The 23,996-nt window shown below is 46.4% G+C and overlaps 1 protein-coding gene and 1 pseudogene across 1 annotated transcript in view; both read right to left on the bottom strand.

The window, feature by feature from the left end:
• Positions 1-7: 7 nt before the first annotated feature.
• On the bottom strand, positions 8-14,292 carry LOC149345180 (uncharacterized; annotated as a pseudogene).
• A 4,437-nt stretch (positions 14,293-18,729) lies between these two features.
• LOC149345177 (uncharacterized) overlaps positions 18,730-23,996 on the bottom strand; it is a 138,484-nt gene continuing 133,217 nt past the window's right edge. Inside the window, exon 15 of the mRNA XM_089546486.1 lies at positions 18,730-19,040. Coding sequence (XP_089402612.1) covers positions 18,800-19,040 — 241 coding nt within the window. The 3' untranslated portion in view covers positions 18,730-18,799. The remainder of the gene's footprint in view (positions 19,041-23,996) is intronic.

Raw genomic sequence — 23,996 nt, 5'->3', positions numbered from 1 at the left:
GACTCACTCACGCCTGGCACGTAAGGGATGGCAGCTCGTGCACGGCAAGGCATGCGAGCGGGCTGAGATGGCCTGGCTGTTTGGCGTATAACAGCATCCTCAAAGTGGTTTGGGTAGCCACAGTCGTTGAGCTCGTGGCGTACTTGGCATAGGTCAGAGGCTTTATCCTGAGGCTCCGAGCATATTCTTTCCGCACGTCGGATGAGGGTAGAAACGACGGAGCGCTTGTGGCAAGTAGGGTGGACCGAGTTAAAATGAAGATACCGGCCTGTGTGCGTGTCTTTTCTGTGCACCTTGAATGACATTCGGTCATTGCATCGCTCAATCATAACATCCAGAAAAGAAAGACGTCTAGAAATCTCCTCCTCGATCGTGAACTGAATGGAATCTTCCATGCTGTTCAAATGATTCGTGAAAGCAGCCAAGGCATCCTTTTTGATTATGCAAAAGCAGTCGTCAACGTAACGAAAAAGACCTTCGGGCGCGGCTGGAACGAAGCCAGAGCTCGGCCTTCCAATGCTTCCATTGTAAGGTTTGCTGTTGTGACAGAGATTGATGCTCCCATGGCAGTGCCGTGAACGTGTTTGTAGACAGTACCCCAAAAGACAAAGTATGTGTTTTCGAGGAAGAACTGCAGTAGCCTCAACAGGTCCGGTAGCTCGATAGGTGTTCTGGCACTCAGTCCGTCGTCGTTCTGAAGAACTGATCGGCCCACATCCACAGCCAGATGCACGACACTCGTGAACAGAGATATGACGTCAAACGACACCATGACATCGTCGCTGTCGATCGTGACCTCCCGCACCTTTTCAATAAAATCGAAAGAGTTCCGTACGAAAGTCGGACCCTTGCCGACGAGTGGCGAAAAAACCTTGCGCAAGTAGCCTGAAAGCCGGTACAAGGGAGAGCTGGTAAAATCCACTATTGGCCAAATTGGAACGTTCAGCTTGTGGATCTTTGGGAGACTATATAATGCAGGTGCAGACCCGTTGTGACAAAGGAGTCTGAAGCACAAGGACTTGTGCTGAGGTGGAACAAACCGAAAGACGTCAACCAGAAGCCTTTGTAGCCCTCGCTCTACCATAAGTGTGGGGTCCCGCTTGAGCCGCACGTGCGTGCCTTCATCCTTCAGAAGCGTCGTCACTTTTTCTACGTAGTCGTAGTTGTTAAGGAAGACAGTGGCGTTGCCCTTGTCAGCAGGGAGGATTACAATATCCGCGTTGCTCCGGAGGCTCTTCACTGCATCACGCTCCTCAAGAAGGAGCGGGGTGGGAAGCCGACGTGGCAGCTTGGCGAGTATGCTGCGAGCCTCCTCTCGGCGACTGTTTTCCACAAGACCTACAGCCTGTTCAACAGCACAAATGATTTTTCTTGTGTCAGGTGCCGCTCTCGTGTTGAAGTTCAAACCGAGATCCAGCACGGCGAGCTCTGCTCGGGTAGGCCTATACGAAGACAGATTGTGGACGGCGGAAGTAGGTCTCTTGGTCGCACTCCTTTTATGGCTAGGCAGCAGTCTGGTTAGCTTCTCTTGGTGCGTGCGCTCACGCTGGCGGGACTGTAAACTCGCAACGAAGTTGGCGTGCAACTGGATGCTGGCGAACTCGTTCGGGGACTGATGTTCAAGGCGGCGACGGGCAAAAAAGGCTTGATTCTGCAGGTACCTGATTGAGTCCTTGCAATCCAGGATTCTGGCTTGAAGCAACTGCCGTTCTGCTCTAGACACAACACTATGACCGAAGGAAGTATCGACCGGTCGAAGCAAGCAGAGGGATCTCGGAGTAAGGTTCCTGGCTTTGCACACGAGGTTGAAGTGCAGATGAGCCTTGAACGCAGAAATCCGGGACGTCTTTTTTTTTTTCTGGACGTCTTCCTTTTCTGGATGTTATGATTGAGCGATGCAATGACCGAATGTCATTCAAGGTGCATAGAAAAGACACGCATCTTCATTTTAACTCGGTCCACCCTACTTGCCACAAGCGCTCCGTCGTTTCTACCCTCGTCCGACGTGCGGAAAGAATATGCTCGGAGCCTCAGGATAAAGCCTCTGACCTACGCCAAGTACGCCACGAGCTCAACGAATGTGGCTACCCAAACCACTTTGAGGATGCTGTTATACGCCAAATAGCCAGGCCATCTCAGCCCGCTCGCAATCCTTGCCGTGCACGAGCTGCCATCCCTTACGTGCCAGGCGTGAGTGAGTCATTGGCTCGCACTTTTCGCACATATGATGTGCATATAGCCCATGTTCCTGCGTGCAAGCTTCGTAATGAGGTGGTGGCCGTAAAAGACAGGACGAAGAAGGAAAGATTTCCCGGCGTAATTTATAAAATTCCCTGCTCAGACTTCGATTATTCCTACATAGGGGAAAGCGGAAACTTCGAGACACGGCTGAAAGATCACAAGAATGACGTCAGAAACAAGAAGGTGGCTTCCAACGCACTTGCTGACCATGCAGAAAGCGCGAAGCACGGTATCGCTTAGGAAGAGGCCGCAGTTATCGGCCGTGAGAAAAACTGGACGTCACGCCAATATCTGGAGTCCTTGTTAATACAGACAACAGATCACACGCTGAATCGTAACATCGGTAATCTGCCGCCCGCGTACGCTAGATGCCTGCGGCGATTAGTGCAGCGTACTTAAGCCCTATGTTGGAAATTTTTTCCTTCAGTGAACAAGGCTTCCGTGTGGAATCCGAAACGTCTGTCATATTGACTACACCTTTTTGGTCGGTGCCTCTTTATTTTTAACACACAATAGCATCTGGAGTTTTTTTATTTATAGATACTGCGATCTTGTACAGATCATAGCAGGGTGGGACAAAACAAAATACAAGCATATAAACCCACACAAATTCACAACATTTATAGGCACTTTTCAAACAGAAGTAAAGAATTTTGATTAACAGTCTCGCTATTAAGTTTGTTCCAATCAGTGATTGTCCTCGGAAAAAAAGAAGATTTAAAGCAGTTATTTCGCGCGTTCAAAGGGGTGATTGTTAGTGCATGCCTTTGTCTCGTGTTATAACCTGAGGAGTAAGAAAAATAATTAGAGGTATCAACTTTATAATGTCCTTTTATAAGCTTGCAGCCAGGATTGGCAGCCTTTCTAGCACAAACAGGCCACTGTCTCTAGTTTCAAGCTGGCTGTGATGCGGTGACTGATGAGTCAAGAAAGCTTGTTTTGCTTGAGGCTCTGCTTCACAGCCCCCCAGCGCAGGTTTGGCACATGTGGTACCTAAACATAACCCATAATTTCAGCCACAAGACTGTCTGCCCCGGTTTTACATCTTGTTACTCGGTGCCACACAGAGGCAGTAATCCTGACTCGGCGCTCTTCTTTCCATCTCGTGCTCTTGGACTGGTCACGAGTTGTCTGCTCAATCGCAATGCAGTCTTCATGTGACATTTGCACTTATCTCGCTGTCAGCAAGTTACTGTCGCCATACACAGCACGCAGTGGAGAATGCAAGGATGGCTGTTCAAGCCCAGCTGATTCCTTGGATTCCTGGGCAGCTGCTTCAGATGACTCGGGTGCAGAATCAGTCTCTTCACTATCCGTTAGTGAATTCAACAGCAGAGTGTTTGGTGCAAATCCCTGTAAGAGCAGATCACAGAATTACTGTAGACCAATAAGGAACTATAAAGGACATTCCTGAATATAAGGATTCACCTTGACTTGCTGGATGAAGCCGTAGACCTCATGATCAGTCCAAGTTGGTACTGTCTTCTGTGGTCTTGGGACAATCTCAGGAGCTGGGCTTAAAGAACTTGATTTTGCTATCTGGTGCTGGCTGCAAGAAATTTAGTGTTCAATCCTTGTTTCCGAAAAGTATTTGTTCATGCAAAGAAAAAAATGCTCACTGTGCTTCTTCTGGACACCGCAGTCTACTTGCACTGGACATCAGTTGGTGACACATCGCTGTAGTGCCCATTTGCCTGAACACTGAACAGCAGTGAAGGAACATGGTGCAAAATTCTCCGAGGCTGCAAGTCAAAGTAGTGTACACATATTTATCAGCACTTTCAATCTGGCAAAACACAAGGAAACAACTTATCTTGACAACAACAGCGTGGTCGGAACACAGAAAAGAAAGATTGACACAAACACAGGCAGTGTTTGTGTCAATCTTTCTTCTCCGTGTTCCGACCACGCTGTTGTCGCCAAGATGTTTAACCAACAAGCCAGCCAACATATATTAAACAATTTATTAAGAGTGTTTAGTGCCTGTGTCTAGTCTTCTTTTTCTTTGTCCTTTGTGTGGTTTTGTACTGTTTTTCATCTTAGATAAGAACCAAATCACTCGAAACGAAACGTATTAAACTAATGGCAACGTGCTCTAACTGCCATGAAATCACCAACAAAGTTATATGACATGGCATTCTGTCCTAGGTCACCTGAATAAATTTCCTAAGGTGAAAACAATATCTAGAAGGGAAAACAGTGCAAATCACGGGACGTAAAAGAACACGACGATACAACGCGAAAGATACTGAATATTTCCCCACATCCCTTCAATCTTTCCTTCCTGGGTGCCAAAAATGATCCCACACTACGGACAACGTCAACCACTTCTCAAGAATAACCCAAAATACTAAAAAGAATTATTTTCTTGACAGAGTTTCTTGTAAATGCCTCTGCGGAAAAATTTGCGGTGAGGTAATGGAAGCATTCTAGGCTTATAAATTATCGGGAATCCATGCGATAATCTCTTCACGTTATCGAAGTATTCGCACTCGCATGTTATCGCGCTTGAAAACTGTTTCCGCAAAACAAACACACACCCGGACATTTGCTCCACTAGCGGTCGCAAGCGGCCGAGGCAGCTATTTAGGGAGGACGTAGTACTTACCCCGCCACAGCGCTGGATTAAGGGGGGTGGGCTAAAGGGGCTGCAGCCCAGGGCCTTACTTGCAACAGAGGGTGAAGGGGGCCAATTTAGTCCAACCTGCTTAGTATATGGAACCACGGGCGATGGAACATCGAGTGACACGTATGAAACGAGAAAACCAGAACGGGGAGACGGGCCCCCACATGATGTAACTTCGTTTAGCCGAATCAGTTGGGGAGAGCTTGTCGAGCTGCAAAAACAGGAATCCCCCGCCACACCGGCGCGGCCCCTTTCCTTACGAACTGCCTTTGCTTACGGATTGCGGATGTGCGTTTTCGTGGTTCGGTTTCCTGTCAATCCCCCCGTCCGGTGGCGTATGAAGGTAGTGTGTTTGAGAATCCTGGCGTCAGCATAACATGCGCTTTTGCAGAGCGGCGACGCGGGACTCCCGCCCCGGCGGCGTATTCGCCAACTGCAGCCTGTACAGCCACAAGGCTTGAAAGCACGGTGAATCGGTCACGCTGACTGAAGATTGTCTGAACGCCTTACCTAAAAGGGATAATGAATCCCTAAATAATGCTTAAAAGTCTATAGCAACGTATTGTTACTAACCATGTAATATTTAGTTTAAAATCAATACTGATAATGCAGCGGTGTGAATAATGTGTTTAAAAGTTTGCAGAAAATTTTTGAAAATCTTAAACGGCGTTATATGGCAGTAAGCATCACGATTTGCGACCTAAAAGGGAAAGGAGTAAAAAGAAATGAATTTGAAAAAAAAAAACAATAAAATTACATTAGGGAGAGCGGATTCGAACGGCCGACCTTCCATACGCAATACGTGCCTCTAATCCACTGCGCCATAGCGCCGATGTCAAGCCGTCGTTCTGAATGAATATTTATAACCAGCCTTAATGTGGCTGCTACCTGCCGGTGGGCGGCGCTGTCATCGCTGGCTGTACCGGCTGCATTTGGCAAACAGGCGCCCCGGCGCCAAGCATTCCGCTGGAACTGCTTTCATAATCCGCTAAAAATCCAGAAATTTTTAAAATCACAAATAGCAAAACCACAATGTGGAGCTCGATGTGAAAAATACTTGCATTGCGCCCTTTTCATGGCTTACAAATGTAAGGAAATGCAACGCTTTCGTGTCCCAGCCGGATAGACAAAGCGAAACCAGAATGAGCAGCGGTTTTTGAAGCGGCGTCTACTTGTGCAAGTATCATACACAGACAGTGGAGGAAATAAACGCGCGCAGTATAGAATCCTTCTCTCGGCTACACCAATTTGTTCGAGTTCAAGTTTAGCACAAATATGGCATTTAGTTGTCAGAATTGCTCTCTGCAAAAATCTAGTTTTTCTTTTAGCTTTCTGAAGACATAAAACTACGCAGGAGACAGGACACATAAAAGATGCAGACAGGACGAGCGTAGACTAGCTAGTCTACGCTCGTCCTGTCTGCATCTTTTCTGTGTCCTGTCTCCTGCGTAGTTTTATGTCTTCAGAATGTCTTACCAACTGGTCTCTCATCACACACTTCTAGAATTCATTTCTTTTAGCTTCACCCAGTTGAAAAACAAGTCGGGCTGGGCCAGCTTCTTGGAAGTCCCACAGTTTCAGTTCATGCTCCGGCGGCTACTAGGAAAGCGAAATACTCGCTTATGGGTTTTGTTTAGTTTTATGGGCTTTAACTTCCCAAATCAAGCCCGGCTATGCGTGACGCCGTAGTGGAAAGCTCTGGATAATTTTGACCACCTCGGGTTATTTAAAGTGATATTGAAATTGGTTTTTGAGAAGGAAATGGCGCTGTACGTAATTGTCTCACATATCTTAGTGAACACCCGAACCGTTCCCGGTATCGCATAGTGCACGGGCCTCTAGCATATCGCCTCCAACGAAATGCGATCGCCGCGGCCGGGGCTATTTTGTTCGTTCTTTTTTTTTTTTTTGGGGGGGGGGGGGATTGGTTTCGTAGAGCCAGGTGAAAAATTTTAATTTTTTAGGAAATAGAAGGCGCAGTAGCTGCCTCAGTTCTAGGTGGACAACTCACCCGCGTCTTGAAGGGAGGGAAGAAGGTGTGAATGAAAGGAGAGAAAGAGGTGCCGTAGTTGGGGGCTCAAGAATAATTTCGACCACCTGGGGATAATTAACGAGCTGTGACATCGCATAGCACACGAGTGGTTTTTTGCATTTCGCATCCATCAAAACGCGGCCGCCGTGTAGCTGAGCTTGAACCCGGGTACGGGGATCAGCAGCCGAGCACGCTAAGAACTGAACCAGGATTGTGCTATTCAAATGTGCCCCACGAGGGAAGTAGCAAAAGCTCATCGTGTAGTCAAAATAACTTTAGTAATTTTGGATATTACCCTATCGGAGCACTAATTAACGAGTGTTTCTATTTCTCATTCGCTGCCGGAGTACCCAGCTAAACAGTAAGAAGCTAGCTCAGCTTGTTCTTCAATGCGTTAGCATTAAAACTGCACTGCGAACGAAAACCCGTCTGTCGGCTTGTGTATGGCGGCACTGAAAGAGGAGAGGAGAGGAGGCGGTGCGAGCTGCAATGCAGCCCCGCAAGTTGTCGGTCGGCTCACGTGGCTCTTCCGTGGCGATCGGCGCTCGGCCACGAATAGTTGGGCATTTCTTTGTGCGCTGTAAACGTAATGCTAATGCATCATTGAGGCATGAATCCCATTGATCGCACTTCGTTCTTTTCAATTTGGAAGAATTAAAATGAAACACGGGATATATTCTAGTAGTGTAGCAGAGGGCGGGGGAGGGGTAATTAAAGGGAAAGGGAGAGAGACCTACATGCGCATTAGCCTAGGCCGCCCATTTTTCTTAATCCGGCCCAGCCCCGCCATGCAGGTGCAGTGAGCACTCTCAACATTCCCGTCATCACTGACGACGCACCATGCTTCGTATGACCTAGTCAGCGTCTGGCTGGCATCCAAAGCGGCCGCGACGAGAATGACACCGTCGCCACGCCGGCCTGCTCTGAACGACTTAAGCCGCCTCACCTTTCCACTTAACAATGCGTTGTAAGCTGCAGTCATTTTGTGGCTTTTGAACTGTTCACGGAGAAAAAACCAGTCACACAAGACGACGGACAAGAAGAGTGTACACACCACAGTGATTGCGCAGTGATTAGTGATGATGCTGTTGCGCATGCTCTGCTGGCCTTCCTCGGACCATGTATTTTCCAATAAACTTCAGTTGTTAGTCCAGTCGTTGTGGTGTGTACACTCTTCTTGTCCGTCGTCTTGTGTGACTGGTTTTTTCTCCGTTTACAATGTACAGGGGTAGTCAAAAAATCCCAGGCCGCTCCGAACAGCCGCGGAGCGGCTGCTCTCCGCTATCGGGGCGCTGTTATCGCACTCGTGTCTCTCGGCGCGCTCGGGTTGCGAGGGTATCCGCAGAGAGGAGGTGACGCTCCCTCTCTCTCTCGCTCTCCATGATAACAAAGCAGTGAAAAATACAGTGAGGCGCGCGCCTTCACGCCTGCGCTGTTCGAGATTTCCGCACTCGGCTGCGGTGCAGCGCGTCGCGGAGCAGACGACCATTTGCGCAAAGTGACGCGCGCTGGCGGCCGTATTTAAATGGATTTCGCCTGCTTCTCCCAACTTCTCGGCTTCCTGGCATACGATATAATGCATTTACCTTCACCTAAGCTCTGTTGCGGCTCTCTGAGCACTCACTTTGAGTTGTGACGTGCTATATTTATAGCAGTCTTGTTAAACTTTCTGGAAATTTAGTACACTCAAATAAGATTTCAGGACGCATTCTCTGCCTGAAATTCTCAAGGGTTTTTATTGCTCCGTTATTGCCATGTCGCCATGTCGAGTCTTGTATTAATGAGTAGGTTTAATGCTTTAGCGCAGGTAAAGCAGGTAGAGTCGGTCGTGTGTTGCGGAGTTAGCACGTGTTGCTGAAGCTTTGGCGAGTATTTCATGCAATGCTATGCAGTATGCTCGTATGCTCCAGCTAAGAGGTTTACGTTTCCGGCACTTGCACTCCTCCCTCGGCGCTCGCGAATTCGTAGCGAGAATGAGTATTTTGTCACAATGTCAGAATATAAGCGCCAACGCGTGGGTTTCACGACATGCCGTCATATATGGGCAATCAAAATTGTAGAGATTCAGCCAGATATTCTTACACCATTCCTTCGATTTCAGGCAGCGCGCTGCTCTTAGACGCGCCAATATACTCGTCAACTCTGGATAGGCGTAAAGTCGGCATCTGTGATTATCTGCCTGTACTCGGATGTGTTTGTGGTTGGCTTGCCGGACTGCTATCCACTTTGCGTTCAAAGATGTTGCGTTCGGCTTCGGAAAAAGAGCGAATCATTTCGCGTCTGGGCACTTGTACGCATCTCTACTATATGCGCGCGGTGTCCCTGTCAGGGAACTTTTTTTACTTCTGCGTCCTCACTGTTTCATTCAGGAGCGCAGAAATGGTAGGAATTTAATATGTTTAGCCGAATATCATATACGAAAACAAGCTGTTTCTTTGACAAACTTCCAGTTTTTTATTCTTCAACGGCGGACTCCCGCTGTATCTGTCGTGGAGCTCTTACTATAAGCCGACTGTCCCCGCCGTTGACGTCAGTATCTGGCCTTGCGTGCTCAGCTGTAGTGGAACTAAATTGCTCATGAAATCTGTGTAGCTATAGTCCATCCGCAGCCATCGTCCGGCGAGCTGTTCATAGCGTAAATTCATTTCAGAGGTGATCTTGAAAAATGACCTACCGTTCTCAAAAATGCCTGACATTCCAGGGGTAGAAGCCGTTTGGTGCAAAGTTCACCTAAAATGTAATTCTGTTAAAGTTGGCGCTGTGTACAGGCCGCCAAATGCCGAAACTGTATACCTAGATCTGCTGTTCGATTATATGTATAAATACGCCTATGGCTCTATTATCATACTAGCTGGTGATTTCAACTGCCCACTTGTTAACTGGAATACTTTAAGTTCAGCTGATCAAACAAGCAATGCTTTGTTTCATATCCTGTTTACTTTGGAGCTTGTGCAAATTGTTAGTGAGCCTACTCGCGTGCAAGGAACGTCCAGTTCAATACTGGACTTGGTGTTTGTTAGTATCCATTTTAACATAGACGACTGTAAAGTGGAAGTCTCAAAAGGTATTTCTGATCATGAAATGGTACTATCTACACTAAACTTGCCGAAATCGGACCGTCTGCGTGGCCCGACAAAATATGTGCGCGCATTCAATAGAGCGAATGATGCGGCTGTCATGACTTATCTCATTCATGAATTCAATGACTTTTATGATCTGTATGTCCATAGTAGTACTACTGTTGACGCTTTGTGGGCACAATTTAAAGAGCATGTGATGCACTGCATCACAACTTTTATCCCTTTGATAAAGAAGGCCACTAGCAAGCACAACCCGTGGATTACTCGAGATATAATTCACATGAAACGAAAAATTAGTAGGTTAAGGCAAAGAAATAGGCAAAGAGCAAGCTTAGAGCTAAAGGTAAACATAAGTAAGCTAACAAAAGAACTAAAGAATAAGGTACTTGAGGCTAAAAAACGATTTTGTGGCACTACACTTAACAACTTCATCAAAAATTCTCCGGAAAAGTTCTGGAGGTATATAAATAGAAAAAAATGTGACTGCTTCTTCACCTACACACAGAAAACAGCAAGCTGACTCATTTAACAGTTACTTCCAATCCACTTTCACTGCCGACAATAATGTCTTAGGAACATTCGCGTGTCATAGCAATGAGTCAACACAACTTTCAGGCGCTCCAGTCATAAGTGTACATGGGATTCTTTCTTTGTTATTGAACCTTAATGAAAAAAAGAGTTGCGGTCCTGATAAAATTCTGAACTGCTTTCTTAGGCGTTATGCTGAACCTATTAGCCAATACCTCTATCTAATATTTTCCAAGTCACTCGAGGACAGCTGTCTGCCAGCTAAATGGAAGATAGCAAAAGTAGTTCCCATTCACAAATCAGGAGACGTAACGTCCCTGTCTAATTATCGGCCTATATCCCTCACATGTACCTGTTGCAAAACACTTGAGCATATTTTATTAAAATTTCTTAAAGAACACACCGAGACCAAGAACATCATTCACAATAACCAGCATGGCTTCAGAGCAGGCTTGTCCACTGTTACCCAGCTCACAGAAATTTTTCATGACCTCGCGCAGGGAATCAACGACCAAAGCCAAACCGACATAATATTCCTTGATTACTCGAAAGCTTTTGATCGTGTAACGCATACCAAACTGAACTTCAAGTTAAATAAGATACTTGGCGACGGTCCCGTTACGAGGTGGATAGCCAGCTACTTATCGGAACGCCAACAATACGTGCAATACAATGACCATGCCTTTGACATTGTTCCGGTTATTTCTGGTGTGCCGCAGGGCTCTGTGCTTGCACCATTTTTATTTATTTTATACATAAATGACATAACATATCACGTGGATGTAAAGATGTGTCTCTTTGCTGATGATTGCGTGCTATATCAAAAAATAAACAGTCAAGCAGACCAAGAAAAGTTAAACACAGCTCTAAGCAACGTCGTACAGTGGTGTAATACATGGCAAATGGTGATCAACATGGAAAAGACTGTAGTGATGTCAGTCACAAATAAGAAAACAAAACTTAGCTTCCCTTATGGCGCAGGCAACGAAGTTCTTAAAACAGTAACTGAAAAGAAATACCTTGGTGTGATTATTTCTGACGATCTCAGCTCCAAAGCCCAAGTACAAAATATTACCAAAAAAGCCATGAGTAGTTTATACTTCCTTAAACGCATTTTGCACTTTGCAACATCAGATACGAAGTTACTCGCGTATAAGGTCCTTATCCACCCAATCTTAGAATATGCAAACGTCGTCTGGTTTCCGTATATGCAAAAAGATGTACACATGCTCGAATCAGTTCAACGAAAAGCGGTTCGCTTTATCTACCACAGATACCGGCGTACTGACTCTCCCACGGAGCTGCTTTCCCGCGCAGGCCTCGACACATTATCAAGTCGCGTAACACTTCATAGACTCAAGTTTTTATATCAATTAACTCATAATGCATTCAACATGGATCCTGCTACTTACATTAGTTTTAACCGTTCTAGAGGCACACGTCACAAGCATGATTTTACGATTAATGAATACTTCTGTGCTAACAACACATATTATTTTTCTTTCTTTCCCCGAGCAGTAAGGGAATGGAACGCCCTCGATAAATCTATAACTGCGCAGCATTCCTTAGAAAAATTCATGGAGCTTGCAGTCTCATCAGTTTTGTCATCAAGCCAGAATTGATGACCATCCATAGTCTGTATTGGTTTTATGTTGCTTTTTTTTTTGCTCACTCGATTATGTACCAAATGTATGATTGTATTAATGAATACTTTGATACGTGTTTGAACACATGTTTTGAAGGCCAGAGTTTGGCTTTCTTCCGTTTTCTGTTTTTCATTTGATGTGATTCCACATATGAATGCTGATTTCTTGTCTTTTGAACCTGATTGCTGGCTTTTGTTTTATTGTGTTGTTAACTTGCATCTTGTTATTTATAAATCCACTCCTGTAACAGTCCCAAGAAGGGACTAACAGTATGTTCAAATAAAATAAATAAATAAATAAATAAAAAGTTGTTGAACAGCAATTATACGTATAACGTCCGTGACCACTTATAATTATAGAATAGAACCAAGATGGGAACGAAATATGATGAACCAGGATGTGCTACCCGCGTGCTGATGGAATTGTCTTGTGATGGAAATGGCAGTTGGCGCTGAAAATTCAATTTTGTTACCTTATTATTTTTACCTCTGAAATGAATTGACGCTATGAACAGCTCGCCGGACGATGGCTGCGGATGGAGTATAGCTACACAGATTTCATGACCAATTTAGTTCCACTGCTGCTGAGCACGCAAGGCCAGATACTGACGTCAACGGCGGAGACAGTCGGCTTATAGTACGAGCTCCACGACAGATACAGCGGGAGTCCGCCGTTGAAGAATAAAAAACTGGAAGTTTGTCAAAGAAACAGCTTGTTTTCGTATATGATATTCGGCTAAACATATTAAATTCCTACCATTTCTGCGCTCCTGAATGAAACAGTGAGGACGCAGAAGCAAAAAAAGTTCCCTGACAGGGACACCGCGCGTAAATAGTAGAGATGCGTACAAGTGCCCAGACGCGAAATGATTCGCTCTTTTTCCGAAGCCGAACGCAACATCTTTGAACGCAAAGTGGATAGCAGTCCGGCAAGCCAACCACAAACACATCCGAGTACAGGCAGATAATCACAGATGCCGACTTTACGCCTATCCAGAGTTGACGAGTATATTGGCGCGTCTAAGAGCAGCGCGGTGCCTGAAATCGAAGGAACGGTGCAAAAATATCTGGCTGAATCTCTATAATTTTGATTGCCCATATATGACGGCATGTCGTGAAACCCACGCGTTGGCGCTTATATTCTGACATTGTGACAAAATACTCATTCTCGCTACGAATTCACGAGCGCCGAGGGAGGAGTGCAAGTGCCGGAAACGTAAACCTCTTAGCTGGAGCATACTGCATAGCATTGCATGAAATACTCGCCAAAGCTTCAGCAACACGTGCTAACTCCCCAACACACGACCGACTCTGCCTGCTTTACCTGCGCTAAAGCATTAAACCTACTCATTAATACAAGACTCGACATGGCAATAACGGAGCAATAAAAACCCTTGAGAATTTCAGGCAGAGAATGCGTCCTGAAATCGTATTCGAGTGTACTAAATTTCCAGAAAATTTAACAAGACTGCTATAAATATAGCACGTCACAACTCAAAGTGAGTGCTCAGAGAGCCGCAACAGAGCTTAGGTGAAGGTAAATGCATTATATCGTATGCCAGGAAGCCGAGAAGTTGGGAGAAGCAGGCGAAATCCATTTAAATACGGCCGCCAGCGCGCGTCACTTTGCGCAAATGGTCGCCTGCTCCGCGACGCGCTGCACCGCAGCCGAGTGCGGAAATCTCGAACAGCGCAGGCGTGAAGGCGCGCGCCTCACTGTCTTTTTCACTGCTTTGTTATCATGGAGAGCGAGAGAGAGAGGGAGCGTCACCTCCTCTCTGCGGATACCCTCGCAACCCGAGCGCGGCGAGACACGAGTGCGATAACAGCGCCCCGATAGCGGAGAGCAGCCGCTCCGCGGCTGTTCGGAGCGGCCTGGGATTTTTTGACTACCCCTGTACCAACTGGCCCGCATTTCAACCCTTTTGAACTGTTCCTTTGTGTAGAAGCACATACCTTCAACGAGGTAGACGAAAATGTCCGTCACTGTAAGAGGTGGAAGATTGCGCGAGACCGATGTGAAGGCGAACCGCACGGCATCGTCAAGCGGATCGGGAAGCTCTTCGCCCCTGAACGACAGTTTTTCTCGATAGCGGCTCTGTGTATGCGTGTCAAGCTTTTTAAAATATTCACTAGACATCGCGATGCACCAACGTGTGCAGCGCTGCGCACGGAACAGAAATAACAACACAGCCGCACGTTGCATGAAGCAGCACGTACGCGCTGCGAAGGCATGCCGGAAGTACTTCCGCCGGAAGTTTCCTCGGGGAAGCCAATCAGTGCCAAGCGCGGTTTGTTTACAAACATTGAACGCGTCTTATACCTCGAGCCTGATATCAGAGACTTATCACATTCACGAATTTGGTATCTCATGTGTAAGACAACCAACCATCAGTGACTATATTTCCACAGGAGCTTGCCTTTCTTAATCAGTAATGATTTGATAGCTGCCGCATGAATGTCATGTCATGTTCGTCCCGCGTTTGCTTCCCTTCTGTGCTTTATATTGCCCCCCTCTTTCGCAATCAACCATTTGGTTGTTCGTTCAGCGCATGTGTCTGTCTCGTCTTCTTCTGTCCCCTCCGTCAGCGCTATTTTGCCGTACCATTCAACATGAACCAACCAGTCCGACTCAGTCCTCTCCATTGAAAGATTTGCGACGGAGAGTTAAAGGTGCGGGATGCGATCGTTTGCGAGCTTCACGGAACCGAACTGCACAAGGACATCTACTGCCCCTGTTCGCGCCCGTTCGGCATCCACCCTTTCCGAATGGGCGAACGCAACAAACACGTCCACCAGCGCTAGATAGCCAATGTAGAAAGAACGATTTCGATCTTGCAAAATCTGCGAGGGTAAGTGCACATAATAGCCCCATGAACAAGCTGTTCCGCCACCGAAATTGTCACTTCGTGCTTTCAGTTGCAGTGCAGTGTGCTGAGACCACATTGCTCGTAAGTTGAAATGTACGGCCATTCGTACAAGGAGCGCCAGAGGCCAAATTAGGAACAAGAAAAAATGACGTCTTACGCTCACACATGTCGCTACTGTATATGGTGCAGTGCACAGCAGTGCGAGCGGTCGACGCTTACTGTCAGTCCGTGTATTAGGTGGCCTCTTGGTACCGTTGAACTTGGCTGCAAGTAGCGGGGTTTTCGTGGATCATAATCGGAAAGACGTTATCACTCCATCCACCCTCAGTGGAGAAATGCGAAAGCATTAACACCTCCTGGGCACTCGTCGCCCCTTTTTGGCTCTCTTTGATTCTCTTTGCCCCTCTTTGTCTCTGATAGATTCATTGATCGATCATTGATTACCCAATTGGTCATCGATAGACTGCTGAAATAACTATCACTCATTTTCTCATTAACGAATCATTTGAGTTACGGCTGCTCTGCTGGGTTGTTGTCACTTCTCTGTCCATGCGAGACAGTCACTAAAAGTGGCTCTGGCTCAGAGTGAAGCTGATTACTTACAACCAACGAGACCTCGAGCATTTTTATGTCCGCGTATCGAGCATAGCACGTACCATAAATTTATATGTGAAGTTGACATAATTGTGAATTTCACGTAGCTTGAACGCGTTGCCAGGCGCGCGTTATAACAATTATATCGCGGAATCCTTCGAAACGACAGCACGCCAGCTTGTGAAGGCTGCTTGGGGATTGGTGCTGCTTATATTAGTTAGCATTTGTGTGTCTATTTATTTTCGTCGCAATTCTGTGTTGAACAAACCAGTAGAAAATATTTCAGTTTTCCTAAGCACCGTTAACAGGTTGTAAAAAATGGCTACGATATGCATGGAGCGTTTTAGAGCGGAGTCTGCATGTATGTACACAATACAACAGAGATACTGACGGTGAAGAAGAAACTCCGACCAACAGAAAAAAACAACAAAAAAACGACGTTTCGTCTCCCGTCTTGTCAACATTGAAATGAAGTAAGCAGCTGAGTGGCATTAAATATTCTTGAAAAGAAGTCGCAGGGAGCGTGCGTAGACTGGGTTAAGATTTCCATCGTTGCGGTTGAGGGTGTGACTAGCAGTCTGGATGATTAATGATTCCAAGTGCAGGCGAGGGCGTAGCTTCTTTTCGGTTGAAAGCACGTGTGCCCGACCCCGGTCGATGTCATGGCCTGCAGATACGGCGTGTTCGGCGATAGCATTAGAATCGCCTTTTTTGTTACGTACATCGTTACTATCTTTGTCCCCGACCAGACGAGTTTTCGTCCAACTCTCGACTTCATTAATACGACAATGACCTGCGCTGCCGTAAGGTCACTAAACCTTGTCTGTAGACAGCGCGAAAAAGACGGGGACGTGGGAAGAACGCAAAGACGAGCGCTGACTTTCGACCGAAGCTTTATTGCTTGGCCCGCGAAAATGCGTACTTCAGGCACAACCAACAAAAGAAACATGATGACAAGTGATGATGACATCAACCAATAAATGCTAGAACTGTTGAAGGTAGCATCAGCGGCGTCATTATCTTGCGTCCAAAAACCTCATTTCCTTCGCTGTTAAAGCCAACAAAGCACTACTTATAAATGCGTCTTCAGTCCTCGCGATTTCTGAGGCTTCCAAAATATCACGGGTCAGCTGATTGCGGTGTTTACTTATCACTCTCGTTTGGGAGAAGTGCGGCGTTACAACCTCTGCAGTGAATGCCCAGGTGCCCTTTGTCCGATTCGAAAAAATACAGGGGGCACTTTAAATGTCTAAAGTGCGTAGAGGCGAAAGCGTTTTCCGCACCACTTTGACTGCCTCTGTGGCACTGGTGACGTCACCACTCCATGACGTCACGCATAATTGATGACGAAGTAATGACAAATTACTAATATATAGTTAATTACTGATTAATGCCCGAATACTAATTAACTGCTAATTAATGACGCCTAAGCTTCGCGTTTAGGAGGGAAACGCGACAGCGTGCTGTAGCGCTGCCAAGGAGTCCACGGAACCCCACTACCCGTTCGGCGCGATGCCTTGACCCTTGAACGCAACGATTTCTGAGGGAAGGAAATGGCGCAGTAATTCTCTCTCATCTCGGTGGACACCTAAACCGCACCGTACAGTAAGGAAGGAAGTGGGAGTGTAAGAAAAAAAGAGAGGCCGTAATGAAGAAAATGAAAATTGTATTTGAGGAAAGGAAATTACGTAGTAACTGTGTCACATATCACGGTGCACGCCCGTCATCCGTTTGTAGAGGAAGAGAGGAAGTTGAAGTGAAGGAAGCAAGAGAAAGAGGGGCCCTAATGAAGAAAATGGAAAATGTATTTGAGGAAAGGGAATTGTGCAGTAACTGTTTCACATATCTCGGTGGACATCAGTCGAAAGCGTGACACCTCTGCTGACAAGTTCCTGCTGAAAGCCTTCTGGTTTGGTTTAGTTTATGGAGCTTAACGTCCCAAAGCGACTAAAGCTATGAGAGACGCCGTAGTGGAGGGCTCCGGAAGTTTCGACCACCTGGAGTTCTTTAACGTGCACTGATATCGCTCCGTTTGGAAAGCAATTTGTTATCGTGTAGGGGGGGTGAGGTAGCTCGGCACCACTATCATCCGCTTGTTTCCTGACGTCGACGCCGGGAAAGCGCTGAGTAGGTTATCGAGTAAAAGCGATCGCAATTTATGCTTACTCTGAGGGTCATCGGCGATGGCATCGTCGTCTTCATCTTGCTTTCCCGGCGCTAAAACAAACAGCGGTACTCGTACTGAGGTCGATGCCAAGAGGCAAGCTCAGAGACTTGACAATCACTTCTTGTTCCGGTTGATTTCTTTCCAGCTTCATATCGCGCTTTCTCCTTGTGTCCTTTTACCCGACAGCAGGGCCGGAAGGTTTAGAGAATAGGGTTGACCATTGTAAATATTCAAGTATGAGGAAAAGTTCTTGAAAGCAGTTTTTACGTTTTCTTTTTTCAGTTTTGCTGCAATGTGTAATGATGTGGTGTGCCGCGGCTACGTGTACCATTGTACTCCTCCTTTTATCTGTTTTACATTTTCACCGGAAAAGAGTTTTTGCATATTTGCTTGATTTCAACTCGAAACATGCCAAAAGACTTCCTTCATAATATGTGGGCGTATTATCGCGTTAGTTAAAAAATGAAGAACATTCCTTGACGAACAGAGCGTCAGCACCCAGGAACATCGTAAAAAAAACCAGCGCTAAAGAACACGGACAGAGGACAAGGTGAAACAGACTGACGGCGCTGACTGTGTCCCCTGTCCGTGTTCTTTAGCGCTGGTTTTTTTACGATGGATCACCACCAACTCGCCCAATCCTCAGTTCTTCTGCAGTTTACCCAGGAACAGCAGGTAATGTAATAGTGATGAGGTTGATATTCTAACCCATTTGGCGCGTTCCAGTTTGCTAACGGGGTGTAAGCGATGTAGCCGCTTTCACTCTGGATGCTGCGCTCTTGTCTCTGAGTACCCAAGGAACACCTTCTATACATTTTGAATGAAAACATCTTCGACAGAAGTCCGTCTGACTTCTGCATGCGTTAAGCGGAAGTCGGTGAAGACGTTGTGGAGCTCCGTTCTGAAAGCTGCTGCCTCCGTTTAATCTGGTCACTAATTACACTGAACAAGCCGCGCTCAGTAACCCCGTTCGGGGGAACTGGCCCACTCTCGGGGGACCGCACGCTGAGGCGACGTCAGATGGTGGACAGCGACGTGGTGGAGCGCGTGCTCTGCGCGACCAGCTCGAGCGCGAAGTCCCGGACGGCGCCGCAGTGCGGCATCTCGGCGAGCCAGAAGCGGACGTCGCGCCAAGCCTGGCGCTCCGTCTCGTCGGCGGCGTCAGCGAAGCGTGCCTCGTACGCCTGCACCAGGGTCCCGGTGAGGGCCTCCAGGTACGCCATGTTCGTCCACGGGTGGAACGACGACAGATCCTCGCTGCGCGCGCCACAACGAGAGCAGGTCAGAGGACGCGAGTGAAGCTATTCGTATTCACAGCATGCCTGAAAGAACGTGGTAGTAGAGGCGGCGGGTCGAGTACAACACTGATTCTTTCGACTCTAATCGCAAGTTCGAGCGGTCCTGTTATGTGTACAGTCATGCCTCGTTAATACGACCCCCTCTAATATGGACGACTCGAATTATGGACATATTTTCTGGGGACCAAAGTTTTGCAGTGCATTCACGCTTCGTTAATGTGGAAACTCGCTGTCCGGACAATGAACAGAGGGGAAATTCACAGAGCCCATTGAGACCCATGTATTTTTGTCGCGTTAATATGGACAGACATAAGAGAAAAAACTCTGCTGCCCTAAAACGGATGTCTATTTCTGCATTTTGAGCGCAGAACACCATAACACCAATGGAAATTTTCAAATTCATTGATTGAGGTTCTTGCACTTTCAGGTTTTATGCTTACAGCGCAACGTTGCCGAGTCGACGCCCCTCTCCATTTGCCGTATCGCATGAGTGGTTGCGAAGAAAACTATCTCGGCAATTTGTGCTATAAAGAAAGCGTGTTCAGCAGCTGCCAGCAAATTAAGTCGTCGGTTGGTTGAATGTGAACTATATATAGCTCAGGTACACCATGAAGCGTGTAATACATACATTATTAGCCGCATGAAGCTGCACCACATTATTTGTAGCATAGCTGCAACCAGTCTAATAAGCTTGCGGCTCCTAACATTGCGACCAAGTTCAACTTACTGACCACAACTGTGCATAAAAGCAGACTCTAATCATAGCGTTTATTTTGTCTAAATATTTTTCTTCATCATTCCTTATAACGAACGACCCGCTTTATGGACAATTTTGCTCGGGAACCAAAGTGTCCATAATAGCAAGCTACGACTGTAAATCATTTTGGCACTGCTCGCTGTTCTCCCTCTTATGGCAGTTGCCATTCATAATTGTACTTGTTCAGTGCTGTCTTTATTGCTTTAGGCATGACGGAAACCGCTGACATTAAGCGTGCGTTTTCAAAAGAACTGAGACAAGTGAAAAGCAGCCTAGAATAAACGCATAAAGAAATGCTAGGAAGACATAAAACAGGAATGTGCAGAAATTAAAGGCAAAAGTGCTGCCCTTAAAGAGACGTGAGAATATCTGCTGCACGAGCTTGAAAAACTGAGGAAACAAGGAAACGACAAACCTTGTAGGAGTCAACGTTATTCTAGGAAAAATAATTGTGAAATCAAGGGAGACCTATGTGAAAAGCAAATGTATGCCTTGTAGTCTTGCTTGCTAAAGTGGGTGTCGCACCGGGCGAGCCCTTATATACCGGTATTCTGCGAGCCCGTTATCTTGTGAGCCGGATACCGAAGTGTACCATCGTCTTCCAACACGGAACAACGCAGTAGTCAAAAACAATGTAGATATTTTTAGCCGCCGATCGAAACGAAATAGGATAATAAAAATGGCATTCAACAAGAAACTAAGTACCGATGACCTAGATTTTTTTCACCAAGGTGCCGGTGTATTTCAAGGAGCACCAGTTCCGAGAGCTTAAGGTGCTGCTTAGAGATAATGTTGCAAAGAAATAAGTGAGTTGTTGGTTTGCATGGTCAAATGGAGGCAAGGTTTTCGCACGGAAAACGGAGATATATGGAGCCACTAGCATCTCGCGCGAAGGGAACGTGAAGAAAACGGAAAACGGAGACATATGGAGCCACTAGCATCTCGCGCGAAGGTGACGTGAAGAAAACGTAAAGAAAAGTCGGGCCAGCGCGGGTCGCGGCGAACTCTGACGTCATGCGCGGCGCACCTGCTGCTACTCTCTGGTTTCGCGCATGCGCACTATCGGCCTTCCAGGCTCACGGCAAAATGCTCGACTGGGCAGTATAGTGTAGCTCTCGCTACAAATAGCGAGATTGTTGCTCGACATAAAGGCTAGGGTATTAGATAATCGAGGGGGCTAGAGTTGCTCATGCGGCGGAGGAGTGTTTAAGCATTCCATAATTTGCATTATAGACAAGAAAGAGCTATGGTTTTTGAATGGATGGTGAATAGGACCTTGATGATATAACCTTGCGCGGTTCATGCCGATGGTTTTTCTTTTTCTTTCTTTGCCTTTCCTGCTGGCGCTTCGTATTCGTACATATGCGTGTCATCTTGACCAGAATAAACAGCTGGAAGTTAGTGCTCTTTTTAATATTATTCGCGCTGTTGCGTAAGGTGGCTATTTAGGCGTACCGAACACTTGTAAGGCTTTTTTTCATCCAGATATTCGAGATGAAGTTCGTTCTATTTCAGTGCTTATGAACAACACGAAAGTGCATGATATTGATGGTTTCTTCAGGCGCCCGCCACAGATTGTAATTTATCTCCTAGTGCATGCGCATCTTTTCAATATTTCTTTGACTAGCGATGTGTTGCCATAAAAATGCAGCCAGCCAAAATTACCGTTTTGTTTAAGCCAGGAAATAATACGAAGGTTTCAAATTCTCAACCTGTTTTTCTGTGGAAAACGAGTGGAATCAGTGAATGAGTGGAAAAAGTAATGTGCAGAAGAGTTACATAGTTTGGTCGAAAACCATCTCTCAGTATTGTCCCAGCACTTTTAATTGTTTCCGACAGGGTACATCAACAGAACTGGCAATTCTAATACAAAACGAGTTTATGGTCAAAAGTTTCTAAAAAAATTAACGCTAGGTGCTTTTACTGATTTCACCAATGCATTTGACAGTTATAACAATGTAGGTTTATTTTTTATTCTATAGTAAACGTGGGTTTTGTAGCGTTTCTCTTGTTCTTTCATTATCGAATTTGAACGACTGACAACAATGCATTTATATACAAGACGAGTTTTCAGCTTTACACACATAACTTCATGAGTTCCAGAAGGTAGCACTTCAGGAACCATTCTTTTCAGCGTTTGTAAATATGATACAGCGCGGATAAACGAACAGGCATTCTTTGCAGTCTGCACCGACGACGCGAGTTTTTTTTATTGAATCAAATTGCATCGGTGATATGCTTTCCTTGGTTAATATAACATTTGAAAAGTGTTGCAATGGGGTGGAGTTAATTTGGAGACAAGCAAGAAAAACCAGAGCGTCACATTTCGACCTGCACAATAATTTATTGATCACTGTTTTAGTTCGCAAATGGGGTCGGCAAAATACAGGTTTTAGGGAGGTAGAAATGTTGCGTGTAATATTTAAGGAACATTTAATCTGGGATACACATGTAACATCTTGCAAAATTTTGCGCGAAAAACACGGATAGAAAGAGTAGACGACACGAGCGCAGACTAAGAACTGGAAGTTTATTCGAAAACACGTAGAATTATAAAGGAAGAAAATGTGATAAAATCGTTGGTCAAAAACCAAAAGAAGAAAACTAAACACAACGATCACCGCCAGCCCCTGCTATCAAGGCGCAAAACACTTGTCCAGATATGCTACTTCTTTCTCCCGTATAGCAACAGACGGTTTGGCCACGCACGTGTTTTGAGCCTTGGCGATACTGTATGCCTCATAGATTTCCCTACACAACACGTTGTCATGCTTGTACACAATCGTAGTATTGTCGAGGTCCGGCGAGCACATGCAGGTCCCGAGTTTCTTGCACTCACGGCAATGCAAAAGAAGTTTCGAAGAAACCGGTTTTCTACTGTCCAGTGAGTTCTTGTGTTCCTGGAGCCGCACATTAATGCATCTGTCCGTCTGGCCGTAATAAACCTTCCCGCAGGCCAAAGGCACCTTGTACACAACCCCCTTTTCGCAGGCGGTGAACTCGCTGGCATGTCTGACAGTGCACTTCCGCGGGTCCTGTCGAGACAGTGTCTTTTCTAGCCTGTTTCGAACTGCCGCGCATACTCTCCCGACCTTGTGATCAACTGAAAACACCAGCTGCACATCATGCTTAGCTGCGATCTTTCGTAGTCGATGAGACACCCCGTGTATGTATGGCATACAAGCAACCTTCTGGCGTGGCCGGTCCGCTGGTGCCTGAACAGAGGGGGAAGCCTCGCGCTTCAGTTTTAGAAAGAGTCGCTCTGTAAGCCGGCCAAGATGCTTTTGAGGGTAGCCAGCTTCTTGTAGTCTGGCCACTTGCCTCAGAAAACCCTCCTCAAGTCGGTGGGGACACGACTTCCTCAGGGATGTGGACATACCGGACATGGCTATGCCTTCCTTGACAAGTCTTGAATGCCGGGACTGGAAGTTTAGGAGGGGCTTACCCGCCTTGCGAGCATACACCCAGCAAACATGCTGATTGGTTAGCTTCAGCTCCAGGTCCGAAAACCGGATACAGCCCTTCTTGGCACTTCAAATGTCAAGTTGAGGCCCTGACCTCTTTCCTTGAAGATCTTGAGAATATCAGGCGTCGTTCGGATACTGCTGGCCCCATTGATGAAGACAAGATAGTCGTCTACATACCTGAAAATCCGTCTTGTGACGTCCTTCAAATCAGCTTCCAGATTCCTGTCCACCTTCGATAGAAAAATATCGCTGAGAATTGGAGCGACCCGAGAGCTGATGCACACTCCCGAGCGTTGAACGTTCACCTTGTTTTCCGACATGATGAAAGTCGATTCTAGGTATGCTGAAAGTAGCCCGAGGAAACTCTCCACTGTCATGCTGCAGGCGTTTCTGAAGGCGATCTCATCATTGTCTTCCACGATGCATTCTTGGACGCACTTCATTAAGATAACATGGGGAAGGGAATAGAAAAGGCCCTAAATGTCAACGCTAAGTACATTACAATTTCCAGTATTCTGCTGCGATAGAAACTCCACCACCGACATAGAATTCGGGACAAGGAAAGGATCGTTAATCTTGAGGGGTCTCAAATTTTTCAGGAGAAAACTCGACACTTCGTGCTGCCAAGTTCCTCGTTCAGACGCCACGGACCACAGCCGGACCGCGGACCACTGCCCTGCCGAGAGTGCAA

Source organism: Amblyomma mixtum, chromosome 5, assembly GCF_055824585.1.
Source record: "Amblyomma mixtum isolate Tamu chromosome 5, ASM5582458v1, whole genome shotgun sequence".
Lineage (NCBI taxonomy): Eukaryota > Metazoa > Arthropoda > Arachnida > Ixodida > Ixodidae > Amblyomma > Amblyomma mixtum.
The sequence above is the reverse complement of the archived record's forward strand: the minus strand, read 5'-3'. Positions and strand labels throughout refer to the sequence as shown.